Source organism: Gigantopelta aegis, chromosome 10 (assembly GCF_016097555.1).
Source record: "Gigantopelta aegis isolate Gae_Host chromosome 10, Gae_host_genome, whole genome shotgun sequence".
In the NCBI taxonomy this organism is placed as follows: Eukaryota; Metazoa; Mollusca; class Gastropoda; order Neomphalida; family Peltospiridae; genus Gigantopelta; species Gigantopelta aegis.
This window is the reverse complement of record NC_054708.1, coordinates 62,809,910-62,825,038: the sequence shown is the minus strand read 5'-3', so window position 1 is coordinate 62,825,038 and position 15,129 is coordinate 62,809,910. Positions and strand designations below refer to the sequence as shown.

Below are 15,129 nucleotides of genomic sequence, written 5' to 3'. Positions count from 1 at the left end.
TACATATTAAATCTATTTTGTTCTTTAGGATATCAATGTCTGTATATTCAATGTATTTGTGGTCGTCTTAATATTTGTAAAAAGCCCAAACTGGATTTTGTCTTCAAATAATTTCGTAAAATTATTTTAGGAAATAAAATAAAATTTACTCTAGTACAAATATTCGAACGATCAGAAACACGTTTAATATACAGCAACTAATATGTTGTGCAGGAAAATATATTTGATATGTAATTACAATCGTTAAAAAACATTTGTTAGTCGATAACATCTTAAAAATGGCAGCAAACTCAGGAATGTCCCTTTAATATTATTAATGCTCGTAGGAAACCACATAATTTAAATTTATACTGAAATAAATAAATAAGGGAACTCTTAGTATTCTAGACCAAAGTTCAATCATTACTAGCGTCGTAATATGCCATAAATTTCAAGGATACAATATGGGACTGAATATCAGTAACACAGTTATAGTAGTAACACAGTTAACTTTCTGACACTATATAGATGAGTGTTTTTGATGCAGTCATTTCTTCCCGTTGGTGTTTATGTGATACCGGGGTGGGACGTAGCCCAGTGGTAAAGCGATCGCTTGATGCGCAGTCGGCGTGGGATCGATCCCCGTCAGTGAATCCATTCGGCTATTTCTCGTTCCAGCCAGTGCACCACGACTGATATATCAACTTATAAAGAAAACTTAACTTTTTTATGTGATACCTTATTTCTTTCTATCAGTATATTTACGACAGAGTTAAAAACAAAGACACACACAAGAATCGTTTTATTAGTGTTAAAGTCACTGGACGGGTTAGCTTTGGCATCTATGTCATCTCTATGAATCCGCGAAACAGATGTCTTTAAGTTGATCGATACATTTAGCCTAACGTTGTGCGATACCATAAATCTCACATGGTGTTCTTTACAACAGTAAGAAATCATTATATTGATTGGAAAAGTTGTCAACAAAGCCAGATACTTACACATAGAACTGTCAACGTGTGTAACAGCTAAACCTTCATGACTGGTTAATATGCAGCTCAATAGAAAACTACCTGGTGGAATCATCGAGTTCGTCTTGTCCAAACAATGCCCCAGTGTTCACGATTGGCATGTTAAAGGGACATTCCTGAGCTTGCTGCAGTTTTTAAGATGTTATCGACTAATAAAGACGTTTTAACGATTGTAATTATATTTGCATAAAATATTAGTGGCTGTATATTAAACGTTGTGACGGAACATGCTCTTATCTTTTCGCCTGTGGCAATGTTAATTGTTTTAGAGGGCCGTGTGCAGCTTGGTTACGTAATACCTCCGCGCGACCGTGCATCCCAATATGCACTTAGACCAGCTGTGGAGGCCATGTGGCCAGTAGTTACGTAATAACTCCGGCAGTGCGGTTTATGACCGGGGTATTGCTAGCGAACTGGCGACAGTAAGTCTGGTCATCTAAGAAAATATTCCGACTCTGGGAGTTGTGGAAATATCACATGATAGGTGAGGTACCGCGTTGTGCCCCCAGGCGATATTCGCTGTCGCTGAGATTTTTGAATAAATAGACAGGATTTTAGAAATATCGAGGAGAAACATTGGGAGGCTCCCGGGGAACGTAGTCCGTCAGGACTGGTAAATATATGTATAACCTTGATGTGATTGATGTGACTTTAAATATTTTAATACTGTATTATACCAATATTATTTAGACAGTGTCTTCGGTAATCTGACGAAGTAAATTGTTTTAGGCGTCACTGTCTAAAATATTAAAGCTTAGCCAGTCATCCTAGAGGACCTAGGTAAAGTAGGTTATTGTCTTTATTGTGATATGTACCAGTATTAATTCTGTATTACAAGGTTACTGAATGAGTAGTTAAGGGTTAATTAAAAATTAACCCGTTAGGAATAGAGTTGTAATTCCTTTATTAATTAAGTTCCCCTGGCAGCGTTTCTCAATTATCACACGTGTGCGTGTTGTATCACGGTGAAGTGATTAGAATATTGTGTAAAGTAGACACCTAGTGATTAACTAATTAAGTGATTAGCTCTGGGTTGTTATTATATTGTTGTTGTTAATTAATTAACTGCGGAAAATATATTTGTCAGCGTAGTGTTAATACAGATTCCAAAGTGTATTGTGTTTTGTTGTGTTTTCTAGTGAACTAAACGTGCTATATTATATATATTTACTTAAGATCTATCTCTGATTATACCTAGAGCCGAGCCACTCGGGTATTTGACTGCCCGATACAGAGAGATCTAATAGAGATACAGTTAGGAGAGATATTTGGATAATCGTGTTTTATTCAGTTACGGGTATTATAGGATCCCCGTGACAAACGTGTTTCTGATCGTTTTAATATTTATACTAGGTTAAATTTATTTCCTAAAATATTATTTTGTTCGTATATGTACGAAATTATTTGAAGACAAAATCCAGTTTGGGCTTCTTACAAATATTAAGACGACCAGAAACATTGAATATACAGACACTGAAATTCTAAGCAAGAAAATATATTCAATATGTAAGTTTAATCGTAGAAATATCTTATTAGTCGGAAACATCTTATAATGCATCAAACTCAGGAATGTCCCTTCAAAGGATGTGTAGCATGTGCTATTCCTGATTGTAGGGAAGGGCATATAAAGAATAGTTTCTAGTTTAGAATATCAGTGTGCGTATATTCAATGTGTTTCTGATCGTCTTAATTTGTTTAACTGGATTTGGTATCCAAATACTTTCGTACGTACGAAACAATATATATTAGGAAATAAAATGACCTAATGAAAATTAGGGGTGCAGTGATACGGTCAAATCCATATTGCGATATCTAATGCAATATAGTTGATATTATTTAATTTTAATTTCAATTTGTTTCAAATGAAAGCAGAAGGATAAATTTTATATTAAGCTTTAGTTATTAGTTCCAGTTTATCATACTAAATTATTTAGTCCATATTTTTCTCAAGAAAATCGGTATATCAGGATTCAGAGTCGCTGTCTGTGCTGTTACATTGTCCCCCAGATGAAATGATTATATATATATATAGCTTATGGTGGTACCAGGGGTGGTGGGAAATAAAATAGTCAATCGGTCCCAAGTGACGTCATCACTATATCCTGGGGTGGGGGTTGGGTGGGGGGGGGGGGGGGGGGGGGGGGGGGGGTGGTGAAGGGAATAATAAATAAAAAAGGTATGTATAAACTGTATTATCTCGCCTTCATGTAAAATTCTTTAATCTCATTGGTTGTTTGCCGTTGGACAAATCCCTTATAACCCTGTGGGCGGAGCCAAATTCTCTTATACCCCGTCTGTAATTTCCAACAGTTTCCAGCCACCCCAGTAAATGCTAAAGCAATATTTAGATTATAAATAACATTGATAATCAATCAAGTATACATAATTAATTTAATTTTTACTATAAAATACACTATCTCAATACTTTTAAAAGCTGCAATGTTGAACTCGGCCACCTAATTACGGTCGTGGTGTTATTGTATTAATGCGCGATTAGCAACATTTTTTATTTATTTTTTTACTATTATTTAATTTTTTATTACATACATTTCTGATAAAAAAAAAAAAAAAAATTTATTTTTATTAATATCTGTTTCAGACAATTTCGTATTACAAACATTTGAAGTTAAAAACTCGTTTATCGATGGAACTATTTTTCGTCACTGGCAAGTGGTTTCGTTCGCGTCCGCGTGGTACGGCTCAGTTAATAAATCGTTAACAATTATTGTCTGGCGTTATTTTGATTATTTGGCTATATGGTTTAACATGTCGGCAAGATAAATTCGTTGTAGAAACATCTCTCGGGGTATATGGCTTTTTATGTACCCTCTGTGTGCTCTTTTACCCCCTCGCCTTCGGCTCGGGGTAAAAGAACATACATAGGGTACATAAAAAGCCATATACCCCTCGTGATGCTTCTACAACTTATAATAGTTAAAAGGTGACATTTTCCAAATAGCATAAACAAATCAACATGGTGGCGTTTGTATGTGTTTATCTTGAATCATGAACGCAGAACGATAAACATCAAAATATGACCATCCCCACCCCCACCAAAATCCCGGCGAAAAAAAAATCAAATTGTGTACATTTAACATACTGGAATAAATTTTTAAAAAAGGAATAAAAGGTTTTAATTTTAAGTCCCATATATAACGTACGCGTATTAATTATTGTGTCCAGAAAATTAATGGTAAATGACACCGTTGCGGCCTTTGACAGCATGGGTGAATTTGACTTTCACTTGCTCTAAAGTCCGAAACACATGGTTAACATTTACTCTCCTACCTTTAATTACTGGTAAATTTCCCCACCTTTTGTCCAGACAGAAATCGTCGAAAGACTATACAGTGGCAAAGATTCCACCTGCTCGATTGTCAGCTATTTAGACTTCGATAACATCTCCTAGGACAAAAAGCTTCACCGGCTGCCATTTCGTGTCAACGCTAATTATTAACAAAATGCTGGGGGATATCTTTGTTTGCCTATTTCCCATCAAATAATATACAAGGAAACAATAAGGGCTAAATTTACGAAGACTGTTTGTTTTCGTTAAAGACAGGTGTTTTAGGCATTGTTAATGTCTGTAGTTACACGCGTTTAAGACATAAACAGGCTTTGTAAATTCGTTTCTCTCTGTAAAAGTCGCGACAAATTAAAACTGTACCGCGGTTTGTATCAGGCTGATGACAAACCGCGCATCCCTCAATCAAAATTGCGCACCCTTTTCTCTTTGACATTTAACTGCTCCATTCATATTCCATAGCACCACCCCCACCCGCCTGCTACCGATTTGATCGGGCTGCTGGTGCTCCCTTGCACCTGCCAGTGCAGGCGGTCCCTCCTCTCCCCTCCCCCCACCTTTCCTGTCATGGACGGAGGAGCCGGCCAAGGCCGGCTCTTGTGCCCACGACAGGCGTGCGCTACAACAGCTTGTTCTGAATGTGCACGTAAAACCCTATGACATGACATGCCATGACACAGCGCAGTGGCGTAGGAAGGTGCCAAAAAGTGTGTGTGTGTGTGGGGGGGGGGGGGGGGCACACTTTTATATTTACACAATTTTACACTATTATGAAGCAAATATAAAGCAAAATATCTTAAAAGTGTGGGGAGGGGCATATGCCCCTTTGTCCCCCGCTTCCTACGCCAGTGATCACGGTATACCGGTTTATCGATGCAGCACTAGTAAAAATACTAGTATCAGAAACACATTTAATATACAGTCAGTACATAATTATAGTCGTTTTCAAAAATCTCTCTTAGTCGGCAACATCTTAACGATTGCAGTAAACCCCCGTTAATCCCGTTCATCTGACAAAGTGACGCGCGAGTTACCTTGATGTACATGGTTGTGCGTATCAGCGGCTGTTGTCGACGTTGTAAGGGAATAAATCAATAATGGCAGAAGACACTTGAACACCGTGTTACAGCGTCCTGAACTGAAAAATGAAAAAAATATATACTAGGAAAAAACTAGAGTAAGCTGTTTATTAGAAAGAAAGAACGGAAACGAACGAAATGGAAATGGCAACAGTAACAACAACAAAAAAAGGAAACAAAACAACATTACATTTATAGATTTTTAGTGATTGATTAAACCTTTTAAATACATGTTAATCTGGCATGTCGGTTTCGAATCATCAAATTGGATGGTAATTGAAAGGAGGGGCGTAGACAAAACATAAAGACCCCCCCCCCACCCCCCCCCCCAACAATCAAACTTAGTGTCATCTTACGAGAGTACATACGTCTCAATGAACATAACACAAACCCTCGAAATAATTCATGCGGTTTTCCATCGATTTTCTTTGTTCAGATATTATCCATTTGTTTAATCAATGCATTTCTGGATAACGTAATATTTTTTAGTATTTCAATATCGATTTTAGTCTAAATTAATTTCGTATGTATGAATTATTTTTATTCCAACTAACCGAGCTTTTTTAACGATTGTAATTACATATCAAATATATTTTTCTGCATAAAATATTAGTGGCTATACATTAAACGTGTTTCTGATCGTTCTAATATTTTTACTAGGTTATATTTAATTTTATTTCCTAAAATATTATTTTTCGTACGTACGAAATTATTTGAAAACAGAATCCAGTTTGGCTCCTTACAAATATTAAGACGACCAGAAACACATTATATGTACAGACATTGATATTTTAAACAAGAAAATATATTAATTTGTAAGTTTAATCGTAGAAATATTTTATTAGTTGGAAACATCTTACAATGCAACACGACTGGTACATCAAATGCCGTGGTATGTGCTATCCTGTCTATGGGATGGTGCATATAAAAGATCCCTTGCTGCCAATCGAAAAAGAGTAGCCCATGAAGTGGAGACAGCGGGTTTCCTCCTTCAATATCTGTGTGGTCCTTAACCATATGTCTGACGCCATATAACCGTAAATAAAATGTGTTGAGTGCGTCGTTAAATAAAACATTTCCTTCCTTCCTTCTTACAATGCAGCAAACTCAGGAATGTCCCTTTAAATTAATGCACAACACGCAATAGGTTGCAGGTAAGAAATCATTATACAGTAACAAAAATGTTAGATTGCCGATATGTAATGGCTGAACAAACATGGCGGCAGATTGTCGGAACTGCTTGTTTGACTAGCAACAATCACACACACAGTCGAATATATATGTAAGTTCAGTGCAAGTCTTACTTCAACCAATAACAAGTCGCCTTGTAAATTAAATGACCGAACATATTACTGGATCATGCATCTGTTTTATTTCAACTTAAGTAAAACAATAACTTTATATTGTGACGGCGCAGGTCAATACACGTACATGTATATATCTTGTGACCGTTATGGCAAGTTCAACTGTTAATTTCGACAAAAAATAGTGGTCATTGTAATTTTGTGGCCGTTATAGCAGGTTCAACCATTCATTTTTGTCCAAAAACAGTGGCCATTGGCTGCACTGAACAGGTGACCGTTATATACAGGTAACATAAAGGAAATGCAATGGGCAGGAATTATGGTGGCCGTTATGGACAGGTGGCGTTATATACAGTCTCGACTGTGTGTGTGAAATATTTCCCATATACTACTATAACTGAACATACTTTCAAACACGGAATAACAACATCCAGTCAACATTTAAACTTAAAACATATATCATTTTAAAATAAACCTTAAATTTGAAAAATTGTAAAATTACCCATCAATATTTGGACCATCCTTCTCAAATTGAAATAAATGTACTCATTATTTACCCATAGAAACAGGACATTGGAACAGCACCCCACTCGAAAACAGACTATGCACATCGTGCGAAGGAAATGCTATTGCAGATGAATATCACTATTTATTTAAACGTAACTATACTCTTCCAAAAAAGTAAGAGAACCTGAAATATTAATGCTAATATCAACTATTAGACCGAACATACGTTTTGACCACAAACATCCTAGTAAAGAACGTTCAGGTCTGTTTATCAACACACCGAAACACATTCCATAGTTTGCACATGCATCACGCAGTTGCCCCGTACACGTGCGTGGGATGTCATTATCGATTTTGACAATTTGCAGGAAGGTCCATTAACCACCGTGGAACATTATTTCTGTCAAAATGTTCCATTCTGGTGATCATGCAGTTGTTATTGTTTTGTTTTTAGTCATTTTTAACTTTCAAATTTCACTTCTGACCCCAATCGTCCTTCAATATCTTTGGTGGTCATAAAACCTACTGTAATACTGAACTGCCAGTTGTAATGTTTGCCCAATTAATTCACTATTATCATATAACCATTCCCCACAGCTAATATACCTTACAATTTTGGCAATTGTAAATTCTTATTAGAGTTCCCCTACTTTTTTGGAAAAGAATATTTTATGAACACACGCAAAAGACTTAAAAAGCCATCTTATTATTAAAAAAATTACCCCCTCCCCCCCCCCCCCCCCCCCCCCCAACTCAATCTAGCGCACTAAAATACAATGAACTCTTTAATAGTTTGGGGCGAGGCGTGGCCCGTGGTACAGCGCTCGCTTGATGCGCGGTCGGTTTGGGATCGATCTCCGTCAGTGGGCCCATTGCGCTGTTTCTCGCTCCAGCCAGTGCACCAAGACTGGTACACCAAAGGCCGTGGTATGTGCTATCCTGTCTATGGAATGGTGCATATAAAAGATCCCTTGCTGCTAATCGAAAAGAGTAGCCCATGAAGTGGCGAGAGCGGGTTTCCTCTCTCAATATCTGTGTGGTCCTTAACCATATGACTGACGCCATATAACCGTAAATAAAATGTGTTGAGTGCGTCGTGAAATAAAACATTTCCTTCCTTCCTTTAATAGCAATAATAAACGCAACCTCAGTAAAATTTAAAAATTAATTTAAGAAATTCAATAAACCAGAGAAACATATCTCTAATACTAAATACTGACATGTAAAAATGTTATAAGTTTTATTATGTTTAGTCGTGTTATTACTATGTGACTTCGTTTTAAACAGTGGGTCGAGTTATGCTGTGTATATTTGAGTAAGAACTATAGTTGTGATCTTGTCATGCGAAATACCCATTGTAAATACGTAAACAAAGTTTCAAACTTACTTCTACTAGATGTCTGCAACAAGGTGTATTACTATAAGCATAACGTAGCTGCGGTAAACAAAACAACTAGCAACCTACCAACCCACCCCACCCCCCCAACAACAACCAAAAAAAATCAACCCCCCCAAAAAAGACCCCCACCACTCCTCCCCCCCCCCAACAAAAAAACAAAACAAAAAAAAGGAAAAAGGAATCCGCCTGTCTCCTAAATAACCATGTACACTGTCCGTAAAACACTGAATATACTGATTGAAAGAAATAAAGGATCACACAGATAGCAACAAGAAATAATGACTGCATCAAATATCAATTCATATTGTCAGAAGTTGACTGGGAACATACAGGCAGCACATTCAACATTACAGACATTCAGTCCCACATTACAACTTGGTATGAAATACAGACATTACTACGCTAGTAGTGAATTAAATTTGGTCTACAATTTCATATGTTCCCTTATTTCTTTCCATCAGTATACAATTGTACGCGTAGCTGCGCTTCTTTTGTGAAACTGGGCCTGTGTTCCATGGCCGCAAGCACTCCCCGGCTTTATGAAACGCTCATAGACGTAGTAGTGCCAGATGTTTAAAAATGAATGTGACATATTGTTATTGAGGACTCACGAATAAAACAAAATGAATACTAAACCTAACCGATATATGCATATGATCACCTGCACTCTGCGTCGTGTGTCCGGGGCAAGCATGTGTCAGCTTGGCGGTGTTTATATCTCTTATCAGATTAAGTTCGCATTGTACCATATTGTGACAAACGACGTAAACAGTTTTTCTGTAAGGGTTTTCTGTAACGCATGCTAATTTCCATGTTTGGCAACATATGCTTAATGTAAAGTGTTATTGTGAAAGTTTGCGTTGATGTCTTGTGACAGAAAATGAACAACACTAACAGTTAGTGGTATTATGTTGATGTTTTAGTTTGGTTTGTTACAAACTATAACACTACAAAGAGAGAGAGAGAGAGAGAGAGAGAGAGAGAGAGAGAGAGAGAGAGAGAGAGAGAGAGAGAGAGAGAGAGAGAGAGAGAGAGAGAGAGAGAGAGAGAGAGGGGGGGGGGGGGGACGTTATTCTTTCAAGGAAGCTAGTGTTAAAGAAAGGTGTGAAAATATACTTTAAGTTCCCTAGTAAGCACATTTATTTAATCAGTGTGGGGGTGGGGGTGATTTAGCTCAGTCGGTAAGTGCTCGCTTGAAGTGCTTGCGTCGCAGGATCGAATCACCTTTATGGTTCCATTCAACTGATTGGGTTTCTTCTCGTTTCAACCAGTGCACCACAACTGGTGAAAAGCCGTGGTATGTGGGAAAGTGCATATAAAAGATCACTTGCTGCACAGAGGGTTTCCTCTGACTACGAGTCAGAAATTACCAAATGTTCTACATCCAATAGCCGATGATTAATTAATCAATGTGCTTTAGTGGTGTCGTTAAACAAAACAAACTTTAATTAATCAGTGGGTTTATAAGACCCGTAGAAACCGGGTGGGGCCTGTGACCTCGATTCTAGAAAGAAAATGCACGTTTTGTGTCCTATTATATATAAATAAAAATACAAATCTGGCTTGTGCCCACGACTAGAGATTGTGATTGGACACCCCCCAACTCCAGATAGCTTTCCTATAGGCCTGTTAATATCCAACCCCTAAAACCCAAGTTCAAATGTCAGTCAATTACTTGAATGTCAAATCATGCGACATCGCCTATCCTGTCTATATATGGCTATACCTAACCTAAAATAACTAAGGAGTGAATCGAACAATTCCTGGCGATAATTCGTCGCATGCATTCAATGGCGTTTCCATGGCGTTGACGTATCAGACTCTATTAGAGCCTCGAGTCAAGACTAAAAGTTGTATACGCTAGGGACCAGGACCCGTGCTTATACAATGTTTAGAGTCTAGACTCAAATTTCTACACTCGTACAATGTGTATGGCGTTGCCATGACGTTAAAGGGACATTCCTGAGTTTGCTTCAATTTTTAAGATGTTATCGACTAACAGAGACTTTTTAGCGATTGTAATTATATATCAAATATATTTTTCTGCATAAAATATTAGTGGTTGTATATTAAACATGTTTCTGATCGTTCTAATATTTGTACTAGGTTAAATTTTATTTTATTTCAACAACACGAAATTATTTGAAAACAGAATCCAGTTTGGGCTTCTTACAAATATTAAGACGACCAGAAAGACATTGAATATACAGATACTGATATTCTAAACAAGAAAATACATTTAATATGCAAGTTTATTCGTAGAAATATTTTATTAGTCGGAAACTCAGAAAACTCAGGAATGTCCCTTTAAACTATCAGACTCTGTTAGAATATTGACCGGCCTCGGTGGCTTCGTTGTCTACAGGCTGGTAGGTACTGGATTCGGATCCCAGTCGAGGCATGGGATTTTTAATCCAGATACCGACTCCAAACCCTGAGTGAGTGCTCCGCAAGGCTCAGTGAGTAGGTGTAAACCACTTGCACCGACCAGTGATCCATAACTGGTTCAACAAAGGCCACGGTTTGTACTATCCTGCTTGTGGGAAGCGCAAATAAAAGATCCCTTGCTGCCTGTCGTAAAATAGTAGCCCATGTGGCGACATCGGATTTCTTCTAAAAAACAGTGTCAGAATGACCATATGTTTGACGTCCAATAGCCGATGATAAGATAAAAAAATCAATGTGATCTAGTGGCGTCGTTAAATAAAACAAACGTTACTTTACTGTTAGAATATTGAGTCTAGACTGTAACAGTTTTATTAGCTTAGTGCCTGGCCCTGTGATTATAAGATTGTTTAACGTCATTAGAGATCAGGATCTAGACTAAACGTTTTATGTCAGAACGCGCAAATGAAGTTGATCATGAGCTTGTATAAACATATTAGAACAACCAATGACCATTGGGATGGTCAGACATTCATTTCTAATAAAGAAAAATTGTCTGCTTCACACAGAAGTACAGTACAGTGTGTTCAGAGGACCATGGGATTGGACGTAACCCAGTGGAATGAATGAATGAATGAATGAATGTTTAACGACACCCCAGCACGAAAAATACATCGGCTATTGGGTGTCAAACTATGGTAATGCAAATAAAGTGATGATCAACATCAATATAGAAATTCAAGATTTAAACAAAAACACAGTGTAAAGAACCGTGCAAAAACACAAATATCACAGATAGATACTGACTTTTACTCTAAATTTATTTGTGCTGTATTGGCCATTCTCAAAGAGAATGTTACATCCCTGTACCACGGTGAGGTTACAGCACATGCAGGGGAAACCCAGTGGAAAAGCGTTCGCCTGATGCGCGGTCGGTCTAGCATCGATCCCCGTCGGCAGGCCCCATTGGCTTATTTCTCCTTCCAACCAGTGCACCACAACTGGAATATCAAAGGCCTTTAAAGGGACATTCCTGAGTTTGCTGAACTTTTTGAGATGTTATCGACTAACAGAGACTTTTAACGATTGTAATTACACATCAAATATATTTTTCTGCATAAAATATTTGTGGCTGTATGTTAAACATGTTTCTGATCGTTCTAATATTTGTCCTAGGTTAAATTTCATTTTATTTCCTAAAATATTGTTTTTTCGTACGTACGAAATTATTTGAAGACAAAACCCAGTTTGGGCTCGTTACAAATATTAAGACGACCAGAAACACATTGAATATACAGACATTGATATTCTAAACAAGAAAATATATTTAATATGCAAGTTTAATCGTAGAAATATTTTATTAGTCGGAAACATCTTACAATGCAGCAAACTCAGGAATTTGTCTTTAACAATGGCAACAAACTCAGTACAGTCCCTTTAACAGTGTTGCCTGTGTGATAATTTCCGGACTGGATTCTGTAGGACTTGTTTCAGAAGCGGAAAGTAATTTATCATTATTAACACCAAGCGCAGTGGTGACAGTTTCGAGTATGTAATATCATCACGGAATATCAATTTAATCAGCTTGCGATCATCAATCATTACTAGTGTGACTAGAGTTGTTGCGTGATTATGAATAATTATGGATATATATTAAGTCTTATTAACAAAGCAAGTACAATCAGACAAACACAACAAACAGCGAGTATGTTTATAGCATTAATTGATAAATCTTCAACTGTGTTTGTTGCATGTATTGTTTGTGTACATATATTGTTAAATTATTTAGAATGTTACAACTTTGTTTTATTTTATTTTCCTTAAATAATTTGCACGTTTCAATAACTCCGTGATATGTGCTGTCCTGTCTGTGGGAAAGTGCATATAAAAGATCCTTTGCTACTAATGTAAACATTGTGGCTGGTTTCCTCTCTAAGACTAATTGTCAGATTTACCAAACGTTTGACATCCAATAGCCGATGATTAATACAATCAATGTGCTCTAGCCGTGCCATTAAACATAACAAACAATATTGTTTTGGTTTGTTTCAGTAACCATTTTTTTTGTCTGTAGCAATAAAAGCCTAGTAATAAATCAATTTATATCTTGTATTTTATGAACTTAAAGAATTACCAAATGTTTGAAATCCAATAGCCGATAATTAATAAATCAATGTGCTCTAGTAGTGCCGTTAAACATAACATAAATTTTGTTTTTCAATAACCATGTTTTATGTCTGTGGCAAATTAAGACTACCAATAAATCAATTTATGACTTGTACTTTATATGACAAAATTATGTGTTTCCGAAATCTGAGACATCATGTTTTTCTTTACCATTGTTGTAGTCATTAAAGGTTCAAGCACATAGCTATCTTGTGCGGATACCAAAATCTTCATTTAAGAAAGTGTCTACGGTAAAAAAAAAAAAAAACATGCCGTGGAAACAAAATCGAATATACCTACCGAAAAATCTTATAAACTCCTTTCCAATCTGTACGGCATTACCAATGCCGTAGTTAGATACCTGTTTGTTCAGGACAGGGGTTAAAGGCATACTGTCACGGATTTAAGGACCTTATTTCTCTAAAAATGGATAATAAATAAAAATTACATTAATTGTTGGAAACCAAATCTAGCTATCGCATCACCTTAACTGAACCATGATGGAGTGAAATCCATGTCAACCCTCTCTGCAATTTTAGTTTTTGAATTATGGACCATTGCCATAATTCAATTATTTTTACAAAATATCATTAATAAATGGAGTATGGTGGTTATGAAGATGGTTGAATAAAGTACATTTAGGGACAAATCAAATAATTTTTGTTCAGGTAATACTTTGTTAGACCATTAAATAGGTGAGTGATCTGTGACAATATGCCTTTAAAGATGAATGACAAATGAATTTGTGTATAGGCTTGACACAACCCCATATATCAATTAAGACACTCTGGGTGGGAAGCAGTACCAGGCTGAGAACCCAGTACCTACCAGCCTTAAGGCCGATGACATTTTAGCCATTACGCCACCTAGACAATATTTAGTGTTTTTGAAACTCGACACAACGTATTTTTCTGTACCATTGCTGGTGTCAAGTACCACGATGGATTAGATGTACGGAAATATTTTAAAAGGCTATCGACATTGTCAGGAAGTAACGATCGATCGATCCATCAGTGTTTCATTAAATTAATTAGCCGTGACAACTAGGTGTGTCCATGTGACTTTCTAATAGCAACAAACAATTGATGGTGATGACCAGACGTCGACGATGATTACGATGAAATAAATAAACTACTTCCGTGTCACCAGGTATATCTCATTATAGAAAAATACGAAACAACCAGCCGACATTTTCGGATTTTGAGGCGATGTGCCGTGCCTCCCCTTCTCGCCAAATGAATCACTGTCGGGTCTATGTCTATAGGATACTGATATTCCCTAAGGCCCAGTTTCACAAAACATCGTAAGCCTTGTGTTGCACGTAAACGTAAATCTACGACTAAACCACAATTCTTATTACTATTATAGTTCAACACATATAGTTAAAAGAACACATATTTCATTTTCTTTTTGTCGTTAAAATACTCCAGCTTCCGTAATCATAATGATGTAATTTAATTTTCTGCGTGAAATAGACGCTAAAAACGTGTAAACACACGACCGGTATAACTGCTAGTAGCAGACGTAAACTTAGGATATTTTTTTTAATAGGACCCAGGACGATACATTCAACTTTTATCTGTAGGACGACGATATATCCTACATGTTCTTGTTTATAGGAGAACTCTCAGGACTGATATGACAAATCTAAACTTGCACAACCCAGAACTTAATGCACCCGTGATTCATCATCTAAACAGTGATAATACGAAGTGTTCACGAAAGGTTAGCATACCCTGTACCACCGGCAGCACCCGCCATGAGCACAGACAATTATATGCCTCTTGAATTCGGTTTGATTGAAACATAATGTATTAAATATGAACAAAAATTGACATTTTTGAAAGAGAGAAAGAAAGAAAGAAGGAAAGACGGAACAAAAGCTATAACAGTTCTCTATTACATTCGGTGGAAGACTATTTGCACAAAACGTGCACGTTGTCCTTGGATGGCCAGAAACGGAAGAAGACTACAA

At 36.8% G+C, this 15,129-nt stretch overlaps 1 protein-coding gene across 2 annotated transcripts in view; it reads right to left on the bottom strand.

Moving 5' to 3' along the window:
* LOC121382605 (beta-hexosaminidase subunit beta-like) overlaps positions 1 to 15,129 on the bottom strand; it is a 100,484-nt gene that overhangs the window by 32,334 nt on the left and 53,021 nt on the right. For both annotated transcript variants that reach the window (XM_041512123.1, XM_041512124.1), the window contains exon 3: positions 5,349 to 5,452. In XM_041512123.1, coding sequence (XP_041368057.1) covers positions 5,349 to 5,452 — 104 coding nt within the window. The remainder of the gene's footprint in view (positions 1 to 5,348; positions 5,453 to 15,129) is intronic.